The following is a 24,700-nucleotide window of genomic DNA, read 5'->3' as shown; positions in this document are numbered from 1 at the left end:
CAGTAATACAATTCAATCCTTTTAGTATGAAAATTTTAAGTTTATCCCCCAAGAATTTATATTCTTATTCTGCTCCCAATTAAAATTCTCAAAACTAGGGGGTCGCGGGGCCCGACCCCTCTAAATTTTATGAATTTTCTTTAACCTTTTTAGGTTTTATTTTTTTTTAAGTTGATATTATGATTAGTGCTTAAAGAAAAGAAAAATTTATGTTTGACCCCCAAAATTTTTAAAGTTTTTTTAAAATTTAATTTCTTTTATAGAATTTATAATTTTTGTGATAAATTTAGTAATATTTATAATTTAATTTAGTAAACTAATACAAAATAGATCTAAAGATTTATTTGGTAAAAAAAGTTTAGTATTTACAACATTTAAATATAAATGGTTTCTAAAGATTGATTTGGTAAAATAAACTTAAATAATTATAATATCTGATATAACTATAAATAATTATAATATCCAAAATTTACCATGTTATTTCGTTATTTCAAATAAAAATTTTAAGTCAAATTGCATACCTAATCCTATATTTTTCTTAGCATAACACGACCGGTTATCATCCTGTAGGATGTGACTGAGTTCCATTAGTGGTTCTTGGGCAATATGAAGCCACAATTGTCTCAAATCTCAATCTCTTAGAGATAAAAGCAAATTTAAAAGGAAGAAAATCTATAGAATATTTCAAATTAAACTATAATTAACAACGAAAGCAATCATTACACTAAGAACACTAGAATCTTTAAATACAGTGATCTTCGCATATACCCAATCAAAAGAACAAAACACAAGGTGCGGAAACCACGGATATAACAAAGCATCAAAACTAGAAAACAAGAAGCCATATATACAACAAAAGAAGGTTCAACTACCAACCGCCAAGAATTCACTGCTTGGCTTCCGTCTCATAACCTGGAGCCATTGTTTTATCCTTAAAATGAATGAATTCTTGACCCAGTGCCTCAACTTTGAGTTTGGCCACTGGTATAGCATGAAGTGGATGCTGAAGATGTAACGATGTTGTCTTGCAGAGCTGCAATGTGTAATGGAACCGGCATATCGCGTGGTAAACTGGGAAGTGGGGCTTTGGAACGAAGGATTTCAATAGCCTGCCTTATGGATGGGCGGTCAAAATAGTTTGGGTGAGCACAAGCCAGCCCAACTAACAGCAACCGTTCCATTTGTTCCATGTCGTAGTTTCCAGACAATCTTGGGTCAGCAGCATCCAAAAGACGCTCTTCCCTATACAATTCCCAAACCCATTCCACCAGTTTTGTCTTGAATCTCTTGCCATTCCTTTCAATTACAGCTACGGCCTTCTTTCCGGAGGCTATTTCTAAGGCAACAATACCAAAGCTGTATATGTCGGATTCCTTAATGGCTTTGTATGTGTCAAGACACTCGGGTGCTATATAACCATCAGTCCCAAGGATCAATTTTGTTGTTTGAGACCCTTGTCCGTGGTCAACAAGCCTAGCCAGCCCAAAGTCACCAAGCTTGGCATTGAAACTAAAATCTAGCAGAACATTACTTGACTTGATGTCTCGATGCAGCACGCATCGATCACATTCTTCTTGTAGATAAAACAACCCTGAGGCCACTCCCATGGCGATTTTATACCTTGTATCCCATGTCAACAAGCATGGCTCTTTATGTAGATGGTAATCGAGACTCCTATTTGGAAGGAACTCATACACAATGAGAAACTCCTTATTGTCATGGCACCAACCGATAAGTTGGACCAAATTCCTGTGCCTCAATTTGATAATAGTGGTAATTTCGGATTCGTACTGTTTCACCCCTTGTTGAGAATTTGGAGTTATCCTTTTGACAGCAATATTGGAATTGGTGTCCCTCAAGAATCCTAAATAAACTTTTCCAAAACCTCCCTCTCCAAGGAGATCTTCATCGGCAAAATTATTGGTTGCAAGCCTGAGTTCCTTGTAGGAAAACTTCCTAGGTGCTGTCACCATTTCCACGTCTACGTTGAAAGAAATGGTCCCATCTTCCCTCATCCTTCTGTACTTTCTCCTTCTACAGAAAAGCCAAACCAGACTTGGAACTAGGAGCAAAGTAGAAATGCAACCAACAATGGCTAGAACTACCCGTAGCCATGTCTGTTTCTTCCTTCTGGAGTTGAATGGAGGGATTGGTGGTAGATTTTGAGGATTGATGGTTTTATTCATGGAAACTTGTAAGTTGGAGCTGAAACTCCAGGAACAAATAGTGTGTAGCTCAATGCTAGATCCAGTGGATCCGGAGAAGCCAAAAGTGACCCATTCTGGTAAATATTGACTAAGATCCAATATTGCAGAAAGATTAGATGAATTTAGACGATTAAAGTCCTCAGCACCAAGTACAAAGACACTCAGGTTTTTTGTACTAGAGTTGTAAGTGATGAAAGTATCAACCTTTCCTCCATGTTCAATGCCACTCCACGTCCATTGGACAGGGTAAAAAGAAGTCTTGATAGAGTTGAGATCAATGGCCACGTGATCTAACCCCGAAGGATCCCATACATTGGGATACGTATCAAATTCCACTGCAACAAATTTAGAGTTAGCGTCTGAATCGCAACTTTGAAGTCCCAAGCAACCACCTCCGGAGTGAGGAGGGATTTTTGAGCCATCGGGAGCAAGGAAAAACGCAAACCCATCACCCCTATCTCCGGAGGACTTATTCAAGGAATCGATGGAGAAAGAAAAATGAGTGGTGAAATCGGCAAGTCGGGGATTCCCTGATGAATTGTCCCAAAGGTGCATTGGTTGGTAATAAGTGGCTCGACCAACACTACCGTTTAAAGCCTTGTTTCTCTGGTTGGTGGTGAGTTGGATTTGGCCACCTGATGTGGTTGTATCAGCTTCAAACTCTATGTGAGGCATATTTGGGGTGAAATCAGTCAAATTGAAATGGATGTTACCATCATCAATTGCTGCAGCCATGGTAAAATGAACAAGTAAACCCATAGGAAGGGTGTATAAGAATAATAATATGAAGAGAAATTCAGGTTTACGAGATTTGAGATACATATTCTCAGCTTTTTGAGCCTTCTTCATTTTCGGAGTGAGGATTTTGAGGAAATTTGCTGCAACACAAGGTAATTCATTCCCTGGAATAAAATAATTCATTCCTTACTAAAATAAAGTTCGACATTCTTGCCTTACATTGGACCTACAAAGCATCGTATTGAATCTCCTACTTTGTGGTGGGAACTTGGAAAAAAAAAGAAAAAAAACTTTTCTTTTTGTCAAATTCATTAGTTATATTATTTTAAAAATTATTTATTAATTTATATACGAAATTTAATGATAAAATTTAATTTGATGCAATTATATATAAAATTTTAATTTTAATTCAATTGTACATGTTTAAATTACATGCATTTATTTTCATACTAAATTAATACAATTGTTTGTATATACAATATAACAAGGTAAATTATATTAATTCAATAATATTATTAATAATTTGTGAAAATTGAATCAAATAAAAATTCATATATAATTACATACAATCAAAATTTATATATGATATCATTCAATAAATTAAATTTCAAATACAATTTTAATATTTATTCAATAAAAGAAGGTGCCAACCTACCCCAGTTGCAAGTTATAAATTAATTTAGTCTTGTTGCTTACTTTTTTGGGTGGAATTTATTTTAATCCAGTTTATTTCCTAGCAAGTGCTTTTAAAAGCACGGTTTATGAGGTCCAAATGCAAGACTTGGAATAATTTTTATGAATTAGGCAATAAAACCACAAAGACTTTGGATTAATTACAAGTCAATGGTTCTCTTAAGAACCGTTCGAAATGATTTTTTTATAATATTTTATATATTTGTTCATTTTGCTAAGAAAATTCATCAACTTTTATTAAGAACCAAAACAATCATTACAATTTACACTTGGAAAACCATAAGAACAAGAACAAAATAGTAATCTTCATAGCCAATGAAAAGAACAAAATACTAACCAAGAACTCACTATCTGTGTCTGAACTTGGAGTCTCTGTTTTTTCCTTCAAGGAATGGATATTGGAACCATTGCCTGAAGTTTGGGTTTCGCTTCTTCTGGCACCACTGGTATGGGATGCCGAAGATGTAACAGTATATTTTCTTCCAAGGATGTCGATAGCTTGTCTGGGCTCCACCACAAGACTACATAAATATGTGCATTATTGGGGGCTTATACTATTAATAATAAAAGTGCCAAGTGCCGAGTCTTTTACTATTACAAGTCAATGGACGTGTGAAAAACAAACAAAAAGAAGGAATCCAACCAATATCTTCATTGGTATTATCAAGTTTAACATGTTAGACTAAATAGGAAGATTTGCTGTAAAAAAAAAAAAAAAACTCACTCAATAACACTTTATGAATTGTATTCAAAAGACTCAATGAAAAATAAGAACTCAAGACACTTTTTATTCATTGATTTACATTTTTTATATAGGCTGAAACTACAACAACTTTAGCTAAAATATAGGATAACCCCTAAACCCTAAACCCTAAAACCCTAAACCTACAATCAGATATTAAACCATGATTTTAGCTAACCATTCAATAACTTTATTGTAACTAATTGAATATTTCATCTGCTGATATGCCCAAGATTTTAGGCCACTAACTGATTTGGTGGTGAACTTTAACACTCCCCCTTAACGCCAACCCCAAACCTTTTCACAATCCCAAGTTGTGAGCAAAAATTTTCCAACTTAGTTGTACTCAAGCCTTTTATGAACAAGTCTACAACCTGGTTATCAGTCTTGACATAGGACAACTCAATTTCTCCTTGTAACATCTTTTCCTTAACAAAATGGTAGTGCACCTCCACATGTTTGGTCCTTGCATGAAACACAGGATTTTTTGCTAAACGAATAGTTGATTGATTGTCACAATAGAGGGCTATTGCATAATCAAATTTTTGGTGCAAATCTTCCACAAGTTGCACTAACCATGTACTTTCTTGGGTTGCCATAGCTGCTGCTCTATATTCTGCCTCTGTTGTCGATAAGGACACAGTTGGCTTTCTTTTACTACACCAAGAAATTGTCACTAAACCAAACTTGAATACATAGCCAGTGGTTGATCAACATGTATCGTGATCCCCTGAATAGTCAGCATCACAATAACCAGCTAGTTTGCAAACCTCACCTTTCTTATATAGAAGACCATAATCAAGAGTATCCTTCACATATCTTAGAACTCGTCAAACTGCTTCCAAGTGTTGTTTCTTGGGATTCTGCATATATCGACTAACTACCTCAACAATATAAGAAATATCAGGTCGAGTTAAAGTTAGGTAAAGGAGACTACCTACAAGTTGCTGATACATTAACCTATCTTCAAAGTCTTTCCCTGCATGAGTAATAAACTTGATGTTTAGTTCCACTGGTATAGTGATGGTCTTGCAATTGAGCATTCCAAATTTCTGCAACAAATCTTTTGCATATTTCTCTTGACAAAGAAACATGCCTTCTTTTGTATGATCAATTTCTAGCCCTAAGAAGTGTTTAAGTTGGCCAAGTTCTTTCATTTGAAAGCGGACTGACAAGTTTTGTCGAACTTGGTGGATTTCTTCATTATCATCTCCAGTGATTATCAAATCATCCACATACACCAACACTTTGCTAACTCCTCTTCACTAACTTTGACAAACAGGTTAGAATCCGCATGAGCCATAACATAACCAACTTGAGTTAAAAAATTCAGCAATCTTGCCATACCATGCTCTCGGCGATTGCTTTAACCCATATAAGCCTTCTTTAACTTGCAAGCATAACTAAGATGACTTTCACTCTCAAATCCAATAGGTTGATTCATGTAAATTTCATATCCATTTGCCACAGCTTCCAATCATTGCTAGTAGCAAGAGCCAAAAGAACTCGAAAAGTAACAATCTTTGCCACCGGACTAAACATCTCTTCATAGTCCAATCTATATTTTTGAGAAAATCCCCTTGCAACTAACCGAGCCTTGTACCTCTCAACTAATCTATCAGTACGATACTTTATTTTATAAACCCATTTACAAGATATGGGTTTCACATCTGGTGGATGTGGCACAAACTCCCAAGTCTAGTTTTGTTCCAGTGCAGCAATCTCTTCCTTCATTATTTTTACCCATTCAGAATTTTGAGACGCTTCTTCATAAGTTGTTGGTTGGACCAAAGGTTTTTCCTCCGCTACAGCTACATTCGCATACTTTGGATTTTGCCTACGAAATTTGGTTGACCTTCTAAGTTGTGGCTGCGAAGTTTCTTCACCCTCTGGATTGATTTCGGCCTCCTGCCTCTGATGAACACCATTTCACCAAGGATTTGCTGTTGTCTCAACAACTTCATTGTCTCCAATTTCTTCATTAGCTGCAGGACTTGGTTGTATCTCAAGAAACTGCTCCTTTATTTTCCCTTGGGGTTGATCTTCTTTTACTTCAGAATCTGGCAATTTCATTTGTTGTGGAGTCCACCAAGAAGAAGTTTCATCAAACACTACATTGTGTGATGTGTAGCATTTGTCAGTCACAGGGTCACAACATCTCCATCCTTTCCTTTGGTTATCATATCCAACAAAGATACACCGGATTGCTTTCTTATCAAATTTGCTCCTTAAGTAACCTGGAATAAATATATAGCAAATACACCCAAAAACCCGAAAATGACCAACATCAGGTTTAGTATCCCATAGTACCTCAAAAGGTGAGATGAAACCAAGCTTTGGTGTTAGAAATTTATTAATGAAATGAGCAGTGGTCTTCATACATTCTGCCCAAAATCTTCCAGGTATATTTTTTGCATGAAGCATACTCTGACACGTCTCAGCAAGATATCGATTCTTCCTCTCGGCAACTCTGTTTTGCTGTGGCATGTTGGCACATGTGAATTGATGATGAATTTTGTTATTTCTTACATAGTTAGAAAACTCATCTGATATGCACTCCCCGCCATTATTTGTGTGTAAGCATTGAATTTTTCTACCAACCTCTGCTTCAGCTTCTTCTTTAAATTCTTTAAACTTGGCAAATGTTTTTTATTTTTCTTTTATAAAGAAAACCCATACATACCTTAAGAAATCATTAATAAAAGTCACCATATAACGCATCCCACTAACTGAAGGTTGCTTGACATGCCCAAATACATCAGAATGAACTAGCTCTTACCTAATTGACATCCTGTACAAATAGTGTCATCTTACACTTCAAGTTGAAGAAGACCCTTTAGCATTGACTTCTTCATCATAACTTTCAGCTTGTGATAGCTGATGTCTCCAAGCATTGCGTGCCATAAATCTGTCGTCTCATTCTTCTTTGTTTTGTCCATATAAGCAGTTTCTGCCGACATTACATAGAAAGATTCCATTCTCTTCCCTTCTATGGTTGGTGTTACTGAGACTTTAACATTTTTGAATACCTTTACACACTGTGGACTAAACAAAACTTGGTGGTCTGCAGATGTTAATTGTGCCACAAATAATAATTTTTTCTTCATGCCAGGTGTAGACACTCAATTTTACCCTGGCCCAGAAATAAGTCCAAAAAAAAATATAATAAACCCCAAAAAGAAAAACGAAGTCCAAGTTCAGTCCAGAATTACAAATATAATTTGGCCGATCGGAATGGCCCATTACTTGAAAAGATTTAAGGTCCATCTACAAGCTTGACTCATATGGAAATATAATCTTCAATGATATGCAATCTTAGATATGATATGCAATCTTAGATATGATACAATCTTAGATATGATTGCAATCTTAGATATGATTGCAATCTTAGATATGATATGCAATCTTAGATATGATTGCAATCTTAGATATGATATGCAATCTTAGATATGATACAATCTTAGATATGATTGCAAACTTAGATATGATATGCAATCTTAGAAGATATGATTTTGTAATCTTAGAGATTTAATTTGTAGATACCTTTTAATCTTAACCGTTGATGTAATTGATCTGTATCGTTGGATTTGAGGAGGTTCAACTATAAATAGAGGCCTCTCCCTTCATTGTAGACACTAGAGTTTTGGGAAACAATAAAAATTTTTGAGAGCTTTCACTCAAATTTCTCTCCCTCTTACGTTCTTATTTTCTACGGTTTGTTCTTATTTTATTCTTTGTTCATCTCCGTTTTTCAACCCTTTTTATTTTGATTTAATCCATGTTTCCTTGATTTTTTTATATAAATATATTTTAATTTTCTTTTAATAATTTTAGTATCATATCAAACTCTTTCATTTTTTAATAATTTTTTTAGTATTACTCTTAGTAAATTATTTTGTTAAATTTTATTCAAATCATTATTTTTAAAAAAAATATATATTTCATTTAATTGTCATATTTTATCCAAAAGTTTTTCTAAAATGAGGCAATGTTTTTCGTATTTAGGAATTCGGGAAAAAGCGCCCTAACATGCTGGGTTGCGATTTCCCGTTTGTCTATATGCCTAAAGTATCCTTTTAAATAGATTTTGTAAATCACGAGATGATTTCAGTTACAAGAGTTTAAGAATATCGTGTCCTATCATGCTGGATGTGATGTTTGTATTCTTTCGGAGCTAAGGAATCTCGATTTTTCAACTTAAATAATTTCGGTTTTAAAAAAGGATCCTATTTTTAAATCCTTTCAAATTTTTTACATTAAGACAGAAAACTATTCAATTTGGTACCAATTTTGGGCGTTACGAGGGTGCTAATCCTTCCTCGTACGTAACCGACTCCCGAACCTGTTTTCTTAATTTTCGTAGACCAAAACATTTTATAAGGTGATCTAATCACACCTAAAAAGGTTGGTGGCGACTCCCATTTTCGTTTTTCAAAAGTCGATCCCTATTTTTCAAACATCCTTTTAAAAAAATAGTTTCAACAGCTTGGGGACTCTGCTGGGGACTTAAGAAAGTCAAGCCAAGAAATTGAGTATTTTCTGTCTTAATGTCGGAAGTTTGGAAGATTTAAAATTAGATCCTTTTTACATGTGTTTGCTGCATATGTTTGTTACCTTATTGCTGTACATTGCATTTGCATGACCGTTATGGTCACACCCTTAAGTGGGAGTGAGAAGCTACACTTTTGTAAGGTTTTCACCTTCGTATGAGCTAGTGGATTGCTTCCGGGATACTATACCTATGTCTTTGTGAGATTTTCATCTCCGTATGGCCATAGGGAAATGTGTCCCCCTGAACTGAACTTAGTCTATATGAGCCTATAATGGGTGAAGACCAAGGAATCTGCTGGTTCAGGTACCCTGGCTTTAGAGCTAAAACTCATATAGTGAACTTTAAGTGCTTACCCTAGGGAAAATAGTGATAGCCTTTCGTAAGCTACCCTTGTAAGTACTTGTTTATCATTTTTTATATATATGATACTGACCTATTTTATTTTGCTATCATTGCATGTCATTCAACATTCAAAGATATCGATTCACAGTTCGATTTCTGTGTTAGAAAGTTTTGTAATGGGGAACAAATATCTTGATAAAGTGGAGGACAATGCCTCTGTCTGTACCTGGTCAGAGAAAAGCCAGTTAGAAAAAGGAGATAGTGTCACTGAGGGGTATACATCAGAGTTATGGGACTTCACCGGTATTAATTTGACGCAGAATGAGTTTCAGGAATTGAGAGACATTTGGGCCCAATGGGATGACGAGGCTAAGTAGCTCTTCTATCAGAATTATGGAGACCTTCCCTATTTGCTAGATGTCAAAGTAGATAGGCACTTGTTTCGAGCTATGGTACAGTTCTGGAGCCCTGTTTATAGTTGCTTTACATTTGGTGATGTTGATCTTGAACCTACTTTGGAGGAGTATACGACTTTACTGCGTTGCCCGAGGATTCAGGGTCACAAGGCTTATGTTAGGCCTGCTAGTCTTCCAACTTTTGCAAAGAAGTTGGTGATGATTACTGGGATGAGTGAGCAGTGGGCTGTAGCTCGTGTCAGCAAAAGAGTGATAGTAAGTGCGTTCCATGGGCTGTTTTGAGGGATTTGATATTGACACATCCAGATGTAAAGAAAAGGGTCGACGTCCTAGCTTTGAGTATTTATGGCATGGTGATTTTCCTAAAGGCATTGGGGCACATAGATGAGGTAGTTGCGGATTTGTTCGATCGTGTCAATAAGCAGAACACGCCGGTGCTAGCAATCCTAGCTGAGACGTTTAGATCCTTAAAGTACATGTCGGAGAGCCAGTGAAGTATATTCATTGGATGCGCACAGTTGTTGTTAGTATGGTTCTATAGTCACTTTTGGAAGCTTGAGAAGGTTCCTTGCCGAGTGTTCTTTGAGGGTTATTCCCCCTTAAAGGAAGCAGCAACTACATCAAGGAGAGACGATATTACAAAAGAAAGGTGGATGGATATTCTTCAGAATCTTCGAGAGAAGGAGGTTTTGTGGAAAGCACCTTGGATGACTCCTAATGAAGTCCTTTATCGCTGCGGCAGTTTTGATTGGGTACCTCTTCTTGGGATTTGGGGAGTCGTTGGCTATGCACCTTTACTTGTCCTAAAGTAATATAAAGCGGGGCAGTTCAGATAGAGTTCTAGAGTTAGCTTTGTTATTAGATAGGGTTAAGACTCTGGGCCTACGAGCGAAAGCGTATTTGTAATCCATTTTATGAAAAGACTTTTGTTCCTTAAATAATGTTTTCTAAAATGAAACTGAATCGAGATCGATACCTTTTTGTATTCATGCATTTTCATTACATTACATCAAAGAAAAGAAGGTGTTGATTCGAAATTTGATTCCTAAATAGAATAGTTTGTCATAAGGAAATGAATTTATTGATAAAGTGGATTATAGTACGGTCATCTGTATATAGTCCAAGTAAACACGACGAGAGAAAGATGGTAGTCCACGGAGGAATACATGATGTAATTTCCAGAGATTCAAGCCAACAAAGGTATGACGAGAGAAAGCCAGAAGTCCACGAAGGAATACATGACTTGATTTAATTACCAACGAAGATTATCCAAGAGCCGACACTTTTTGATGAGTATCATGGAGATAAACGAGCAAGAGATCGAGGCTCAGATTAAGCAGCAAGGAGCTAGGAAAGGCATATTTTGGAGAATTTACAGGATTCGACCATGAAGAAAAGATCAGCGTTTACTTAGACTATGAAGGGCAAGACCGCATATGTAATCTATTTTCATGTAAAGAAGTTTGTTTTCTAGAAAAGTTATTCTAATGGAATTGAATTCAAGATCAACATCTCATTTTCTTTTGCATTCATGCATTTGCATTGCATCACATCACATGCATTTAAATCCATAAAAAGACCCTAATTAAAGTTAAAAAGAGAAAGAAAGAGAGAAAGAGAGAAAGAGAGAAGAGGGTCACGGCTGAGCGAAAAGAAGACGCTCCCTTACATATCCTAGACTTTTGTATCAGGAGGGATAGCTTACCTGGAGATGGGGGTGTTTGGAAATGGAAATCATTCCATCAATGCCATACATGAAGAAGGGACTGATTAAGGAAACCTTGAGGGCATTCGCCCTTACGAACCGAGAAGCTCTCTGAACAATTGGACTGCGGAGGAACTTCCTGTAGTCTTTAGGAATTTTTCAGAATAATTCTCGAAACATTCTTGTTACTCTAGGGCCTAGGAGTAATAGGATTACATTTGTGGAATGGGCTTACGATCATCTATTATTTTTTTAATAAAACATAACTTTTATCAATTTGAACGAGTATTGTTTCATTTTTATCAACCAATATTCCGTTAAACTTTTGTAATTCTTATTCTTTCATTCATAGCACATAAATAATCATTCTTCAATTCATTCATTCTTTGTATATTCTTTATACCTCACAGGTCCCTAGATATCAATGACATGAGCATTGATATTACAAATCCTGATTTCTCTCACGAACAAGACATGTGTTTAGAGGAATCTCAGGATTTTGGAGATGTCCAGGATTGTGATGTGTCTCCAGATCTATTGAGGATGGTAAAATAGGAGGAAAAACAAATTATGCCCCATGAGAAAGAGACAATAGAGAGTGTAGCCCTAGAGGAGGGGAAAGAGGTGAAAATCGGCATGCATATTGCTGAAGACACAAAGTAAGGACTGATTGAGTTGCTACGTGAGTTCAAAGATATCTTCACATGGTCCTATCAAGATATGCCAGGGTTAAATACCGATATCGTGGTGCATCGTCTTCCAATAAGACAGGATTGTAAACCAATCCAACAGAAGTTGCAAAGAATGAGACTAAATATCATATTGAAGATAAAAGATGAAGTCAAGAAGCAGTTCAATGCAGGATTCTTACAAGAGGTAAAGTATTCTGAATGGGTAGCTAACATTGTACCAGTCCCTAAGAAGGATAGGAAGGTACGAATGTGCGTTGATTACAGAGATCTGAACAAAACTAGTCCAAAAGATAATTTCCCTCTGCCACACATAGACACTTTGGTAGACAACACAGCGGGATATTTGTTGGTCTCCTTCATGGATGGTTTCTCGGGGTACAACCAGATCAAGATGCATACAGAAGACATGGATAAAACCACTTTCATAACATTGTGGGGCACCTTTTATTACAAAGTAATGACGTTTGGATTGAAGAATACAGGGGCAACATACCAACGGGCTATGTTAAGCTTATACCATGATATGATGCACAAAGAAATTGAGGTGTATATTGATAATACGATTGCCAAATCTCGAACAGAGGAGGAACATATTAAGGTTTTAAAGAAATTATTCTTGAGATTAAGGAAGTTTCAGTTAAAACTTAATCCGGCAAAATGCACTTTCGGAGCAAGGTCGGGGAAGTTACTAGGTTTTGTGGTCAGTGAAAAAGGAATAGAAGTTGATTCAGACAAAGTTAGAGCCATACAAGATTTACCTTCACCACGTACTCAGAAAGAAGTTCGAGGTTTTCTTGGAAGGTTGAATTATATTGCTCGGTTTATTTCACAATTAACTAAGAAATGTGACCCTATATTTTGCCTCCTTAGAAAACACAACCAAGGTACTTGGGATGAGGAATGCCAGAGTACTTTCGATAAAGTTAAGCAATACTTGTTAAATGCTCCTGTGTTATCTCCACCTAATCCAGGTAGACCATTAATTCTGTACTTATCAGTGTTTAGCAATTTTATGGGATGTGTGCTTGGCCAACATGACGAGTCGGGAAGAAAGGAGAAGGCGATATACTACCTCAGCAAGAAATTCACAGAGTGTGAGATGAGATATTCGCCAATTGAAAAATTGTGCGCTGCTTTAATCTGGACGACTCAAAGGTTGAGGCAATATATGTTGTATCATACTACTTGGCTTATTTCAAAACTTGATCCTCTGAAGTATATGATGGAGTCAACAGCTTTGAATGGAAGAATGACGAGGTGGCAAATTCTGCTTTCAGAGTTTGACATAGTCAGCTTAAAGGTGAATGGGAGACAAGGGATCCTAAATTGATCAATTATCGAAAGGTAGTTTTGGGGTTACTTGAGGAGTTCGATGACATCACTTTCAATTATATCCCACTAGACGAAAACTAGATGGCAGATGCTCTAGCAACCTTGGCTTCAATGATTAAAGTGAATAAAGAGGAGGAGATGAGACCCATTCAGATGAGTATCTTTGAGGCTCCAGCTCACTGTTGTAACATTGAGGAAGAAGAAAAGGATGATGACCCTTGGTATCAGGATATATTGCGATATGTGAGAGATTGTAAATACCCAGAACAGGCAACTAAAAATGATAAGCAAAATTTAAGGAGATTAGCCTGCAACTACGTTTTGGATGGGGACATCTTGTACAAAAGAAGAAAGGACCAAGTATTGTTGAGATGTGTTGATGCCGTGGAAGCTAAGTTAATCTTGGAAGAAGTTCACGAGGGTATTTGTGGGACGCACGCTAATGGTTTCACGATGGCTAGACAAATCATGAGGTTTGGATATTATTGGTCTACTTTGGAAGGGGATTGTATCAACTACGCCAAAAAATGCCATAAATGTCAGATTTATGGAGACAAGATTCATGTACCACCTTCACGTCTACACGTTATGACTTCTCCATGGCCTTTTTCTATGTGGGGCATGGATGTCATTGGGCCAATATCACCAAAAGCTTCAAATGGGCATCGCTTTATTTTTGTGGTCATTGATTACTTCACGAAGTGGGTAGAGGCTGCTTCTTATGCGAATGTTACTAAGTCGGTTGTAAGTCGATTCTTGAAGAAAGAGATTATTTGTCAGTATGGGATGCCTAAAAGGATCATATCAGACAATACACTGAACTTGAACAACAAAATGATAGCAGAAGTTTGCAGTCAGTTCAGGATTAAGCATCATAACTCTTCGCTGTATCGCCCAAAGATGAATGGGGCAGTGGAAGCTGCTAATAAAAACATCAAGAAGATAGTGGGGAAATGACTGAAACCTACATAGACTGGCATGAGAAGTTACCATTTGTACTTTTAGCTTACCGAACGTCTGTCAGAACTTCTACCAGGGCAACTCCTTTCTCGTTGGTTTATGGGATGGAAGCAGTGTTACCCATTGAAGTAGAAATACCATCTCTTCGACTCTTGTCAGAGATAAAGTTGAATGAAGCTGAATGGATACAATCGCGATATGATCAGTTGAACTTGATTGTGGAAAAGAGGCTAAAGGCTATTTGTCATGGTCAGATGTATCAGACGCAAATGATGCGAGCTTACGACAAGAAAGTGTGACCAAGAGAATTCCATGAGGGGGATCTTGTGCTGAAGAAGATCCTCCCTATTCAGAAGGACTTTAGAGGAAAGTGGATGCCAAATTGGAAAGGGCCGTATTTCGTGAAGAAGGCCTTCTCTGGGGGTGTATTGATCTTAACAGAAATGGATGGGAAGAGTTTGCCCAATCCAGTGATTTCAGACTCAGTCAAAAAGTACTTTGTCTAAAGGAGAGAAGAATTCAAGGTGAAAACCCACAAAGGGCGCCTTGAGTTTTCGAAAAAAAAAATAGAGAGGCCAAGATGAAAACCCGTAAAGGGCGCCTTGTGACCAAAGGGGTTTTGAGTTGAAAACCCGAAAGGGCAGTTCAAATTTTGAAGAGCACATGGTAATCTTGCTATATTTGATTCAACGAAGAGTGAAGCGCGTTACATATCGGGGCATCAACAAAGTACTTTGGATCTTTGAAACACATGTTGAATTCAAGAAAGTCTTCATGGAGCTGGCATATAAACGCTTAAGTGGCGATTTCTAGGGCATCTAACTTTTGTCCTGTTTGCTATCTTTAGATTCTTTTCCTTCTCAAAGATAGGCTTTCAGATTAATTTCCTTTGTATTTTTGACAAATTTATTCAAATCTAATTATTCTCAAGATTAAATTCATCTTTCATTATTCTTCAAGTATGTTGCATTAAAATAATGATAGATGAACTAAATAATTTTCACAAATGAAGTTTTACTCATTACTCTGGAAATTTCTAGATAATACAAGAAACTAAAACAGAACAATTGTTCGAAGAATTCACGTAAGTGAGGTTTGAAAGAACTCGAGAAAATTCTTTCTTTAGTTCAAAATGATGATTGGACAAATCAAACGATTCGATCCTAAGAGAGGATCATTTTACAGACATTTTTAGTGGGTCATAGCGTTTGAAGAATGGTACAAACCCACAGGCTGAGTAGGGATGATACTTCGAGAGAAATAAGGATAAACTTCGACGAAAGAATGAGTGGTGACGTCTGGAATAGGGGTCATATTCATAAACATTTTGCCTTATAACAGGTTTAATTAGGAGCATTTGACTCACTTCGATCATAGCATCCTAATCATTAGGCATGAACTCATACACATTATACAGGTTATGTCTTTCAAGGGACAATGTGTAACGCCCCAAAAATGGGGCTAGAAAGAATTGGGCCTTAAGTTTGAGATTCGGATAAAAGAAAACCCGAATAATTAAGAAGTTTTAAATATTATCATTTAAGAAAAAAATATTTCAGATGTATGTTTGAAAAATTTTTATGAAAATTTTTATTTACTGTATTATTTGAAAATCTTATTATTAGATATATTTATAAAATTATTATTATTGGTAATTAAATAAGTAACGAAGGGCTTATAGTGTGGGGAAAAGTCCGAGTTCGCCCACGTAATTCTTAAATTTGGCCTCTTAAGGAAATCTGGATAGTAGACCTTTTTAATAAATTAGGTGAGTTTTAGCATGAAGGAACGCTGGCCCAAAGGCTAAGCACGCTAGGAAAGGCATGGGAGGTGCACTGGTTCAAGGCACGGCGTCGCAAATGGTTGTTTTTTACAACCAAGAATTTCCGCAAGAAGGCCTTATAAATATTTCGAGAGGAAAGGTGACACAAAAGAGGCACGTGGTCAAGTGGCAAGGAGGCGTTAAGAGTGTGCATGTGGTTAGGAGTTCGAGTCTGGTAAGTAGCATATTTTGTTTTATTTTTAAACAAAATTAGGACTGCAGCAGATAAGTCTTAAGATTAGTTGTGAGCAGATTATATCATGAGAAGAGCTTGGTCACGATGGCGGCGCATTCTGAGGACCGAGAGGGCACAAGTTCGAATCCAGTCTTTGGCGTTATTTTGGTTTGTTTTAAGCGGACCAAGACTTCAGAGTAAGGTTTAAAGTTAATTGCAACTGTCATATATCCAAGAGCAAGCTACGACGCAGATGGCAATGACGTGCCTATGCGTGTGGAAGGCCCAGTTCGAGTCTTGAGCTGGATGCCCTTTTGTTGCATGCGTGTGGGAGAGTAGTAGAGTTGGACCAAAACTCTTCCCAGACAGCAGGCTGAAGCGGTCAAACGGTGGATAAGGCTGCTAGGTGGTTGGATGAATTTCAAATGCCTAATTTATGGAGCAAAGCAAGGGAATTTGAAATTAGAAAGAAATTTTAATAAGCATTAAGTACCGTATTTCTTCTTTTAATTTCGGCTTTTATGAATTATTCCCTTTTTGTTCATCTTTCCTTCATCGATAATAACCGAACCTATCTTCTTCTACTCTTCTTTTCTTTCTTTTCTTTTATCTTATCTCTTTCTTCTTTAATTTCCTTCAAAGCCGAATCTGTACTGTCATCTCCTCTTTTCTATTTTTTTATTTTCTCTTTTTCATTATATTAAAATCCGAAACATCCATACTTTAGTGATTCGAGAATTAATTTTTAGATCTATTTCCTACTTGCGATTAAGATAGATTCGCAGTGGATCTAAGATTTGAAAAGTGTTGGAAATGCTTCTGACAAGAATGTCTTTGGTGGTAAGCATTCAGATCTTATTTTTTCTTTATTTAGTAATTCAAGGATAAGCTGAAAACCCCTAAATACTTTAGGAAGACTATCGATTTTTGCCACGATTAAAATTAAGTATTTTTCATTCGATTTTTTTTATATGTGCGCATCGAAGGCTAGTGATCAAGATCTATTTGGAGGCTAGTAAGATCAACAAGTTTAATCGTGGGGGAGATCTCGTTAGTGAATCGTCATAAAATAGGTGTGTAAACGACACCCACTCATAGACTAGATCGGCAAAAGCCGAAAAGCCGAAAAGCCAAAAAGTCGAAAAGCCGGCATTTGTGAACTTGCGAGCGTGCGAGCACTTGTGAGGTGGTTTGGTTGTTAATTTTGGTAATCGCAAGCAGTATGATTGTAGAGTGTGCAATTTTATGCACTTCGGTATATTTGGGCTTAATGGGCCGAAAACGAGTTAGTAGGCCAACGGGCCCAATTCGATAAAAATGCTCAGTAAGTGCTTCTGTTAATGTGTTAATGGTTAGAATATGTATGTAAACTCTAGAATAGTAAATTTTATTAAACTACCCCTAAGAATGAAAATTATCGTTTTACCCCTAGGTGCAAAATGACCGTTATACCCCTAGGGTTAATTTTGACTGAAATGCATGATATTCTGATTATGTTTGTTGTATGCCATGACATGTATATCTGTTGCATGGGGTTGGTATTTGTTATGGAGGAAGAACCCGTTCTGGTGGCTGTGCCACATATTTTGATATAAGCGACTTTGTTTGCGGATTATAGTTAGTCATAAGAATCGTGCTAACACTGTAAGTGTAGGGATGGCGTGGGTGATTTATTCCCACGGGAAGTGTAAAGGATGGACGGTGGCAAGTGCAGGGTTGGATGGGGTTATCATGCATTAATCATATGAGACTGTATTGAAATGGGCCCAACTGTGTTGATATGGGCAAGGCCCAATATATTTCGACTTGTAATAGGGCTACGGCCCAGATTGATACTGATATGGGCTAGGCCCAATATACTCTGATATTGTAAGGAGCTATGGCCTAGATTAATATTGATATGGGCTAAGGCCCAGTTAACACTAAATTCTGAATAGGGCTTAGGCCCAGTAAAGCTTGAACTGATTTGGGCTCCGGTTGGGATACTTTACACACTGAGTTTCCAAACTCACCCCCCTTCCTTAACCTTACAGGTGAGCCTTGAAGTGGGGGCTTGGAGCCGGAGGGGATTCAGAGTGGCCACGGTGATCGCTTTTGGGCTTTTGAAATAAGTGATTGGTTTTCTTAAGTTTACCTTATTTATTATTTATTTTTGGGTTGTAATAAGGTCATTTTAACTTTATTTTCTTCTCTTTTCTGGGATTATTTTATTTTAGTAACTTTAAACTGGTTGATAATAATTCAAATGGGCTAGACTTAGGGCGCGTTTTCAAAACAATACTCTTTTCAAATAACACAACATCACGATTAATTGGTTTATCAAAGATATCCACTCAAATAAATTTCAACTCGTTATAACCAAGTGTGGCAATGGTTGTGGGCATGTCTAGGATTGGATCCAATCGAAGAGCTTGGTACTTAAACAGCCTTCATGGCTCACCTCCTCTATTATGGATACCTACCTGGTGCCCAGCTTCCATCCACTTTGTTAGCTTAACAAAAGTCGGTTTTTAGAACACTAAAAACGAAACATGGATTTTAAATTTCAATGTGGCACGTCAAATTCGGCCATAACATCTGGGCCGAGTTTGGGGTGTTACATTTAGTGGTATCAGAGCCAGGTTGCAACAACTTGGCTGTGGATCGGGTCTAAAAGTTTTTATAAAATTTTGAAATCTAGTTCTATGGAAAAACACTAAAATCGATTTTGTGGAAATGTTAGAAAATTCTTTTAAATTTTGTTTTCAAAATGCACAAAGAATAAATTTGAATTGCTGATTTCTGAAGAAGTGGCACTCTGAATCCTTGGCACCAAGTCAGTAAGTACCTTTTCTGAACTTTACTAAGTATCTGTTATATTACTGAGACCCTGCTATGACATTGTAGTTAAAGCTATATTGAGACTATAAGATTGAGACTGTAGCTTGGCTGAGATTTGCGAAAGCAAACTCTGAAAACTCTATCTGTGCATAAAACTCTTAATACAGACAATTCGATTGATACAATGAGCACACGTAGTACTCGTAGACGGGGTACTAGGGGCAGTGGTAGAGGCCGTAGAGGGGCTCGAGCTGAGTCCCTTGCCTCTGATACTATACCTGTGGTGGACGCTAGTGAGACACCGGTATTGACTACGACAGATAGTGGGACAAGACCGTATGATCGTACGGCTAGGGATGACGCACTGTCCCAAGCCATGCTTCGTATTCTGGAGAGGGTTGCTAAACCCAACACTGGTACCGAAAGCCGTTGGTCAGTTTCGAAACGTCTCCGGTCGAATGGAGTAGAAGTTTTTAAGGGCATTTCTAGAGTAGCCCCGAATGTGGCTGAGTACTGGTTGGAAGTTACGGAGAGAATAATGGATGACCTGGATTGCACGGCTGAACAAAAGCTGAAAGGAGCGGTATTACTACTTAGGGAGGAAGCTTACCAGTGGTGGTTGACTGTGAAAGAGGGTACCCAACTCGAGCGGATTACCTGGGAATTCTTTAAATCCATATTTCAAGGGAAGTATGTTGGGGCAAGCTATGTAGATGCCCGGAGGAAGGAATTCTTAAACTTAACTCAAGGGGATCGGTCTGTGGCTGAGTATGAGGCAGAGTTTTTACGACTTAGTCGATATGCCCGTAGAATAGTAGCAACAGAGTATGAATGTTGTGTTCAGTTCAAGGATGGCCTCCGGGATAGTCTACGGGTATTAATAGCTCCACAGAGGGAGCGAGATTTTGCGGCATTAGTAGAGAAAGCTAAAATAACTGAGGATGTGAAGCGCGCTGAGCGCTAGAGCTAGGAAAAGAAAAGGAGTAGAAATAAAATAGATTTAAAGCCCTCCAATTCTGATCAAAGACACAAGAAAAGTGCCAAGCCAGATGGGCCGGTCTGAGCTGAAGCCCCTGTTGCTGCTGTTAGATTACAACCTTATGTTGATTGCGGGAAAAGCCATTATGGCGAATGCTGGAAAAGGATTGGAGCCTGTTTAAGATGCGGATCGATGGAGCATCGTTTCAGAGGGTGTCCTCGGAGACCAGATTATGGACAAACTATTGGTACGGGTAATATACAGCCGCTGAGGGGTGGTCAGCAGCCAGCAAGAGGCCGTAGCAATGGAATGGGTCGTGGTCGTGGAGCACCAGATAGGGGTATGGGACACGCTGAGGCGAGACAGCCAGCTTTGGTCTATGCAGCATGTCGCCGTGAGAATGGAGGCTCCGGAAGCAGATGCTGGTACGTACTTCTCTCATGGTGTATTAATTACTTAATTTACAATTAGAGATAGAGTGCCCAGCAGAAGCATAGTGGTTTGACTTGAGTAATACAGTTAGTTGATAGTTGGAAATTTCGAAGACGAAATTTTTTTTTAGGGAGATAGAGTTGTAACGCCCCAAAAATGGGCCTAGAAAGAATTGGGCCTTAAGTCTGGGATTCGAATAGAAGAAAACCTGAATAATTAAGAAGTTTTAAATATTATCATTTAAGAAAAAAAATATTACTGTATGTATGTTTGAAAAAGTTTTATGAAAATTTTATTTACTGTATTATTTGAAATTTTTATTATTAGATATATTTATAAAATTATTATTATTGGTAATTAAATAAGTAACGAAGGGCTTATAGTGTGGGGAAAAGTCCAGGGTTCGGCCCACAAAATTCTTAAATTTGGCCTCTTAAGGAAATCTGGGTAGTAGGCCTTATTAATAAATTAGGCTGAGTTTTAGCATGAAGGAACGTCTGGCCCAGTGGCTAAGCACGCTAGTAAAGGCATGGGAGGTGCCTGGGTTCAAGGCACGGCGTGCGCAAATGGTTGTTTTTTTACAACCAAAAATTTTCGCAAGAAGGCCTTGTAAATATTTCGAGAGGAAAGGTGACACAAAAGAGGCACGTGGTCAAGTGGCAAGGAGGCGTTAAGAGTGTGCATATGGTTAGGAGTTCGAGTCAGTAAGTAGCATATTTTGTTTTATTTTAAACAAAATCGGACTGCAATGATAAGTCTCAAGATTAGTTGTGAGCAGATTATATCATGAGAAGAGCTTGATGACAATGGCGGCAGTAGCATTCTGAGGATTGAGAGGGCACGAGTTGAATCCAAGTCTTTGGCGTTATTTTGGTTTGTTTTAGACGGACCAAGACTTCAGAGTAAGGTTTAAAGTTAATTACATCATCATATATCCAAGAGCAAGCTACGACGCGATGGCAATGACGTGCCTATACGTGTGAAAGGCCCAGGTTCGAGCTACTGAGCGTGCGGATGCCCATTTTTACTGCATGCGTGTAGGAGAGTAGTAGAGTTGGACCAAAACCTTCCCAGGCAGCAGGCTAAAGCGGTCAAATGGTGGATAAGGCTGCTAGGTGGTTGGATGAATTTCAAATGCCTAATTCATGGAGCAAAGCAAGGGAATTTGAAATTAGAAAGAATTTTTAATAAGCATTAAGTACCGTAGTTGTTCTTTTAATTTCAGCTTTTATGAATTATTCCCTTTTTGTTCATCTTTCCTTTATCGATAATAACCGAACCTATCTTCTTCTACTCTTCTTTTCTTTCTTTTCTTTTATCTCATCTCTTCCTTCTTTGATTTCCTTCAAAGCCGAATCTGTACTGTCATCTCCTCTTTTCTATTTTTCTATTTTCTCTTTTTCATTATATTAAAATCCGAAACATCCATACTTCAGTGATTCGAGAATTAATTTTTAGATCTATTTCCTACTTATGATTAAGATAGATTCACAGTGGATCTAAGATTTGAAAAGTGTTGGAAACGCTTCTGACAAGAATGTCTTTAGTGGTAAGCATTCAGATCTTATTTTTTCTTTATTTAGTAATTCAAGGATAAGCTGAAAACCCCTAAATACTTTAGGGAGACTATCGATTTTTGCCAAGATTAAAATTAAGTATTTTTCATTCAATTTTTTTATATGTGCGCATCGAAGGCTAGCGATCAAGATCTATTTAGAGGCTAGTAAGATCAACAAGGTTAATCGTGGGGGAGATCTCGTTAGCGAATCGTCATAAAATAGGTGTGTAAACGACACCCACCCATAGACTAGATCTGCAAAAGCCGAAAAGTCGAAAAGCCGAAAAGCCGGCATTTGTGAACTTGCGAGCGTGCGAACGCTTGTGAGGTGGTTTGGTTGTTAATTTTGGTAATCGCAAGCAGTATGATTGCAAAGTGTGCAATTTCATGCACTTCGGTATATTTGGGCTTAATGGGCCGAAAACGAGTTAGTGGGCCAACGGGCCCAATTCGGTAAAAACGCTCAGTAAGTGCTTTTGTTAATGTGTTAATGGTTAGAATATGTATGTAAACTCTAGAATAGTAAATTTTATTAAACTACCCCTAAGTATGAAAATTATCGTTTTACCCCTAGGTGCAAAATAACCGTTATACCCGTAGGGTTAATTTTGACTAAAATGCATGATATTCTGATTATGTTTGTTGTATTCCATGTCATGTATATCTGTTGCATGGGGTTGGTATTTGTTATGGAGGAAGAACCCGTTCTGGAGGCTGTGCCACATATTTTGATATAAGCAGCTTTGCTCTGGATTATAGTTAGTGCCGCAACCAGTGCTAACACTGTAAGTGTAGGGATGGCGTGGGTGATTTATTCCCCACAGGAAGTGTAGGGATGGACGGAGGCAAGTGCAGGGTTGGATGGGGTTATCATGCATTAATCATATGAGACTGTATTGAAATGGGCCCAACTGTGTTGATATGGGCAAGGGCCAATATATCTCGACTTGTAATAGAGCTACGGCCCAGATTGATACTGATATGGGCTAGGCCTAATATACTCTGATACTGTAAGGGGCTATGGCCCAGATTAATATTGATATGGGCTAAGGCCCAGTTAACACTAAATTCTAAATAGGGCTTAGGCCCAGTAAAGCTTAAACTAATTTGGGCTCTGGTTGGGATACTTTACACACTGAGTTTCCAAACTCACCCCCCTTCCTTAACCTTGCAGGTGAGCCTTGAAGTAGGGGCTTGGAGCTGGAGAGGATTCAGAGTGGCCACTGTGATCGCTTTTGGGCTTTTGAAATAGGTGATTGGTTTTCTTAAGTTTACCTTATTTATTATTTATTTTTGGGTTGTAATAAGGCCATTTTAACTTTATTTTCTTCTCTTTTCTGAGATTATTTTATTTTAGTAACAGTAAACTGGTTGATAATAATTCAAATGGGCTAGACTTTGGGCGCGTTTTCAAAACAATACACGTTTTCTAATAACACAACATCACGATTAATTGGTTTATCAAAGATATCCACTCAAATAAATTTCAACTCGTTATAACCAAGTGTGGCAATGGTTATGGGCATGTCTAGGATTGGATCCAATCGAAGAGCTTAGTGCTTAAGCAGCCTTCATGGCTCACCTCCTCTGTTATGGATATCTACCTGGTGCCCAGCTTCCATTCACTTTGTTAGCTTAACAAAAGTCAATTTTTAAAACACTAAAAACGAAACATGAATTTTAATTTTCAATGTGGCACGTCGAATTCGGCCATAACATCTGGGCCGGGTTTGGGGTGTTACACAATGAAGATTGATGCGCCTTAACCTCCTAAGCAGTAGGGTAACAGGCTAAAGCATAGCAGATTTGACCTTCAGGTGTTTACGCTGAAGTAGATCCAAGATGGTTTAACATCTCTGTATTGTCAGAGAACAAATCGAAGAAACATATTTGGCATCTCCATATTCGACGGAGAGCAGATTGAAGACATAACAGATCTAACCTTCGGATGTTTTCACATCGAAGTAGATCCAAGATGATTTGGCATCCTTACGTTTACAAGGAGCAGATCGAAGACATAGCAGATTTGGCTTTCACGTGTTTACTCTGAAACAGATCTAAGATGCTTTGGCATCTCTGTACTGTCAGAGAACAAATCGAAGAAATAGATTTGGCATCTCTATATTCGACGGAGAGCAGATCGAAGACATAGCAGATCTAACCTTCGGATGCTTTCACATCGAAGTAGATCTAAGATGATTTGGCATCCTTGCATTTACAAGGAGCAGATCGAAGACATAGCAGATTTGGCTTTCACGTGTTTACGCTGAAGCAGATCTAAGATGATTTGGCATCTTTGTACTGTCAGAGAACAAATCGAAAAAACAGATTTGGCATCTCCAAATTCGACGAAGAACAGATCGAAGACATAGCAGATCTGACCTTCATTGAAGCAGATCCAAGATGATTTGGCATCTCTGTATTAGACGGAGAGCAAATCAATGACACAACAGATCTGACCTTCATTGAAGCAAATCTAACATGGTTTGGCATCTCTGTATTAGACGGGGAGCAGATCAAGGACATAACAGATTG

The 24,700-nt window shown here is 37.7% G+C and overlaps 2 protein-coding genes across 3 annotated transcripts; one reads left to right on the top strand and one right to left on the bottom strand.

The window, feature by feature from the left end:
- Positions 1 to 682: 682 nt before the first annotated feature.
- LOC108465427 (L-type lectin-domain containing receptor kinase IX.1-like) lies at positions 683 to 3,170 on the bottom strand. 2 transcript variants are annotated; one of them, XM_053026864.1, is made up of 2 exons: positions 3,028 to 3,147; positions 683 to 2,932 (listed from the first exon to the last, which is right to left on the bottom strand). In XM_053026864.1, the coding sequence occupies exon 2, from the start codon at positions 2,880 to 2,882 to the stop codon at positions 963 to 965; it is 1,920 nt and encodes a 639-aa protein (XP_052882824.1). In that variant the 5' UTR covers positions 2,883 to 2,932; positions 3,028 to 3,147; the 3' UTR covers positions 683 to 962. The 2 variants fall into 2 exon arrangements, with proteins under 2 accessions (XP_052882824.1, XP_052882823.1); XM_053026863.1 differs by having other exon boundaries at positions 683 to 3,170.
- A 16,210-nt stretch (positions 3,171 to 19,380) lies between these two features.
- Positions 19,381 to 20,160, top strand: LOC108465425 (uncharacterized). Its single transcript, XM_017765749.1, has one exon. The coding sequence runs from the start codon at positions 19,381 to 19,383 to the stop codon at positions 20,158 to 20,160; it is 780 nt and encodes a 259-aa protein (XP_017621238.1).
- Positions 20,161 to 24,700: the final 4,540 nt, after the last annotated feature.

This window comes from Gossypium arboreum, chromosome 4, assembly GCF_025698485.1.
Source record: "Gossypium arboreum isolate Shixiya-1 chromosome 4, ASM2569848v2, whole genome shotgun sequence".
In the NCBI taxonomy this organism is placed as follows: domain Eukaryota; kingdom Viridiplantae; phylum Streptophyta; class Magnoliopsida; order Malvales; family Malvaceae; genus Gossypium; species Gossypium arboreum.
This window is presented reverse-complemented; position numbering and strand designations above follow the sequence as displayed.

Excerpts from the sequence above, each read along its gene's own strand:
- LOC108465427 (XM_053026863.1), bottom strand. The coding sequence starts at position 3,128 with ATGAATTATTTTATTCCAGGGAATGAATTACCTTGTGTTGCAGCAAAT.
- LOC108465425 (XM_017765749.1), top strand. The coding sequence starts at position 19,381 with ATGAGCACACGTAGTACTCGTAGACGGGGTACTAGGGGCAGTGGTAGA.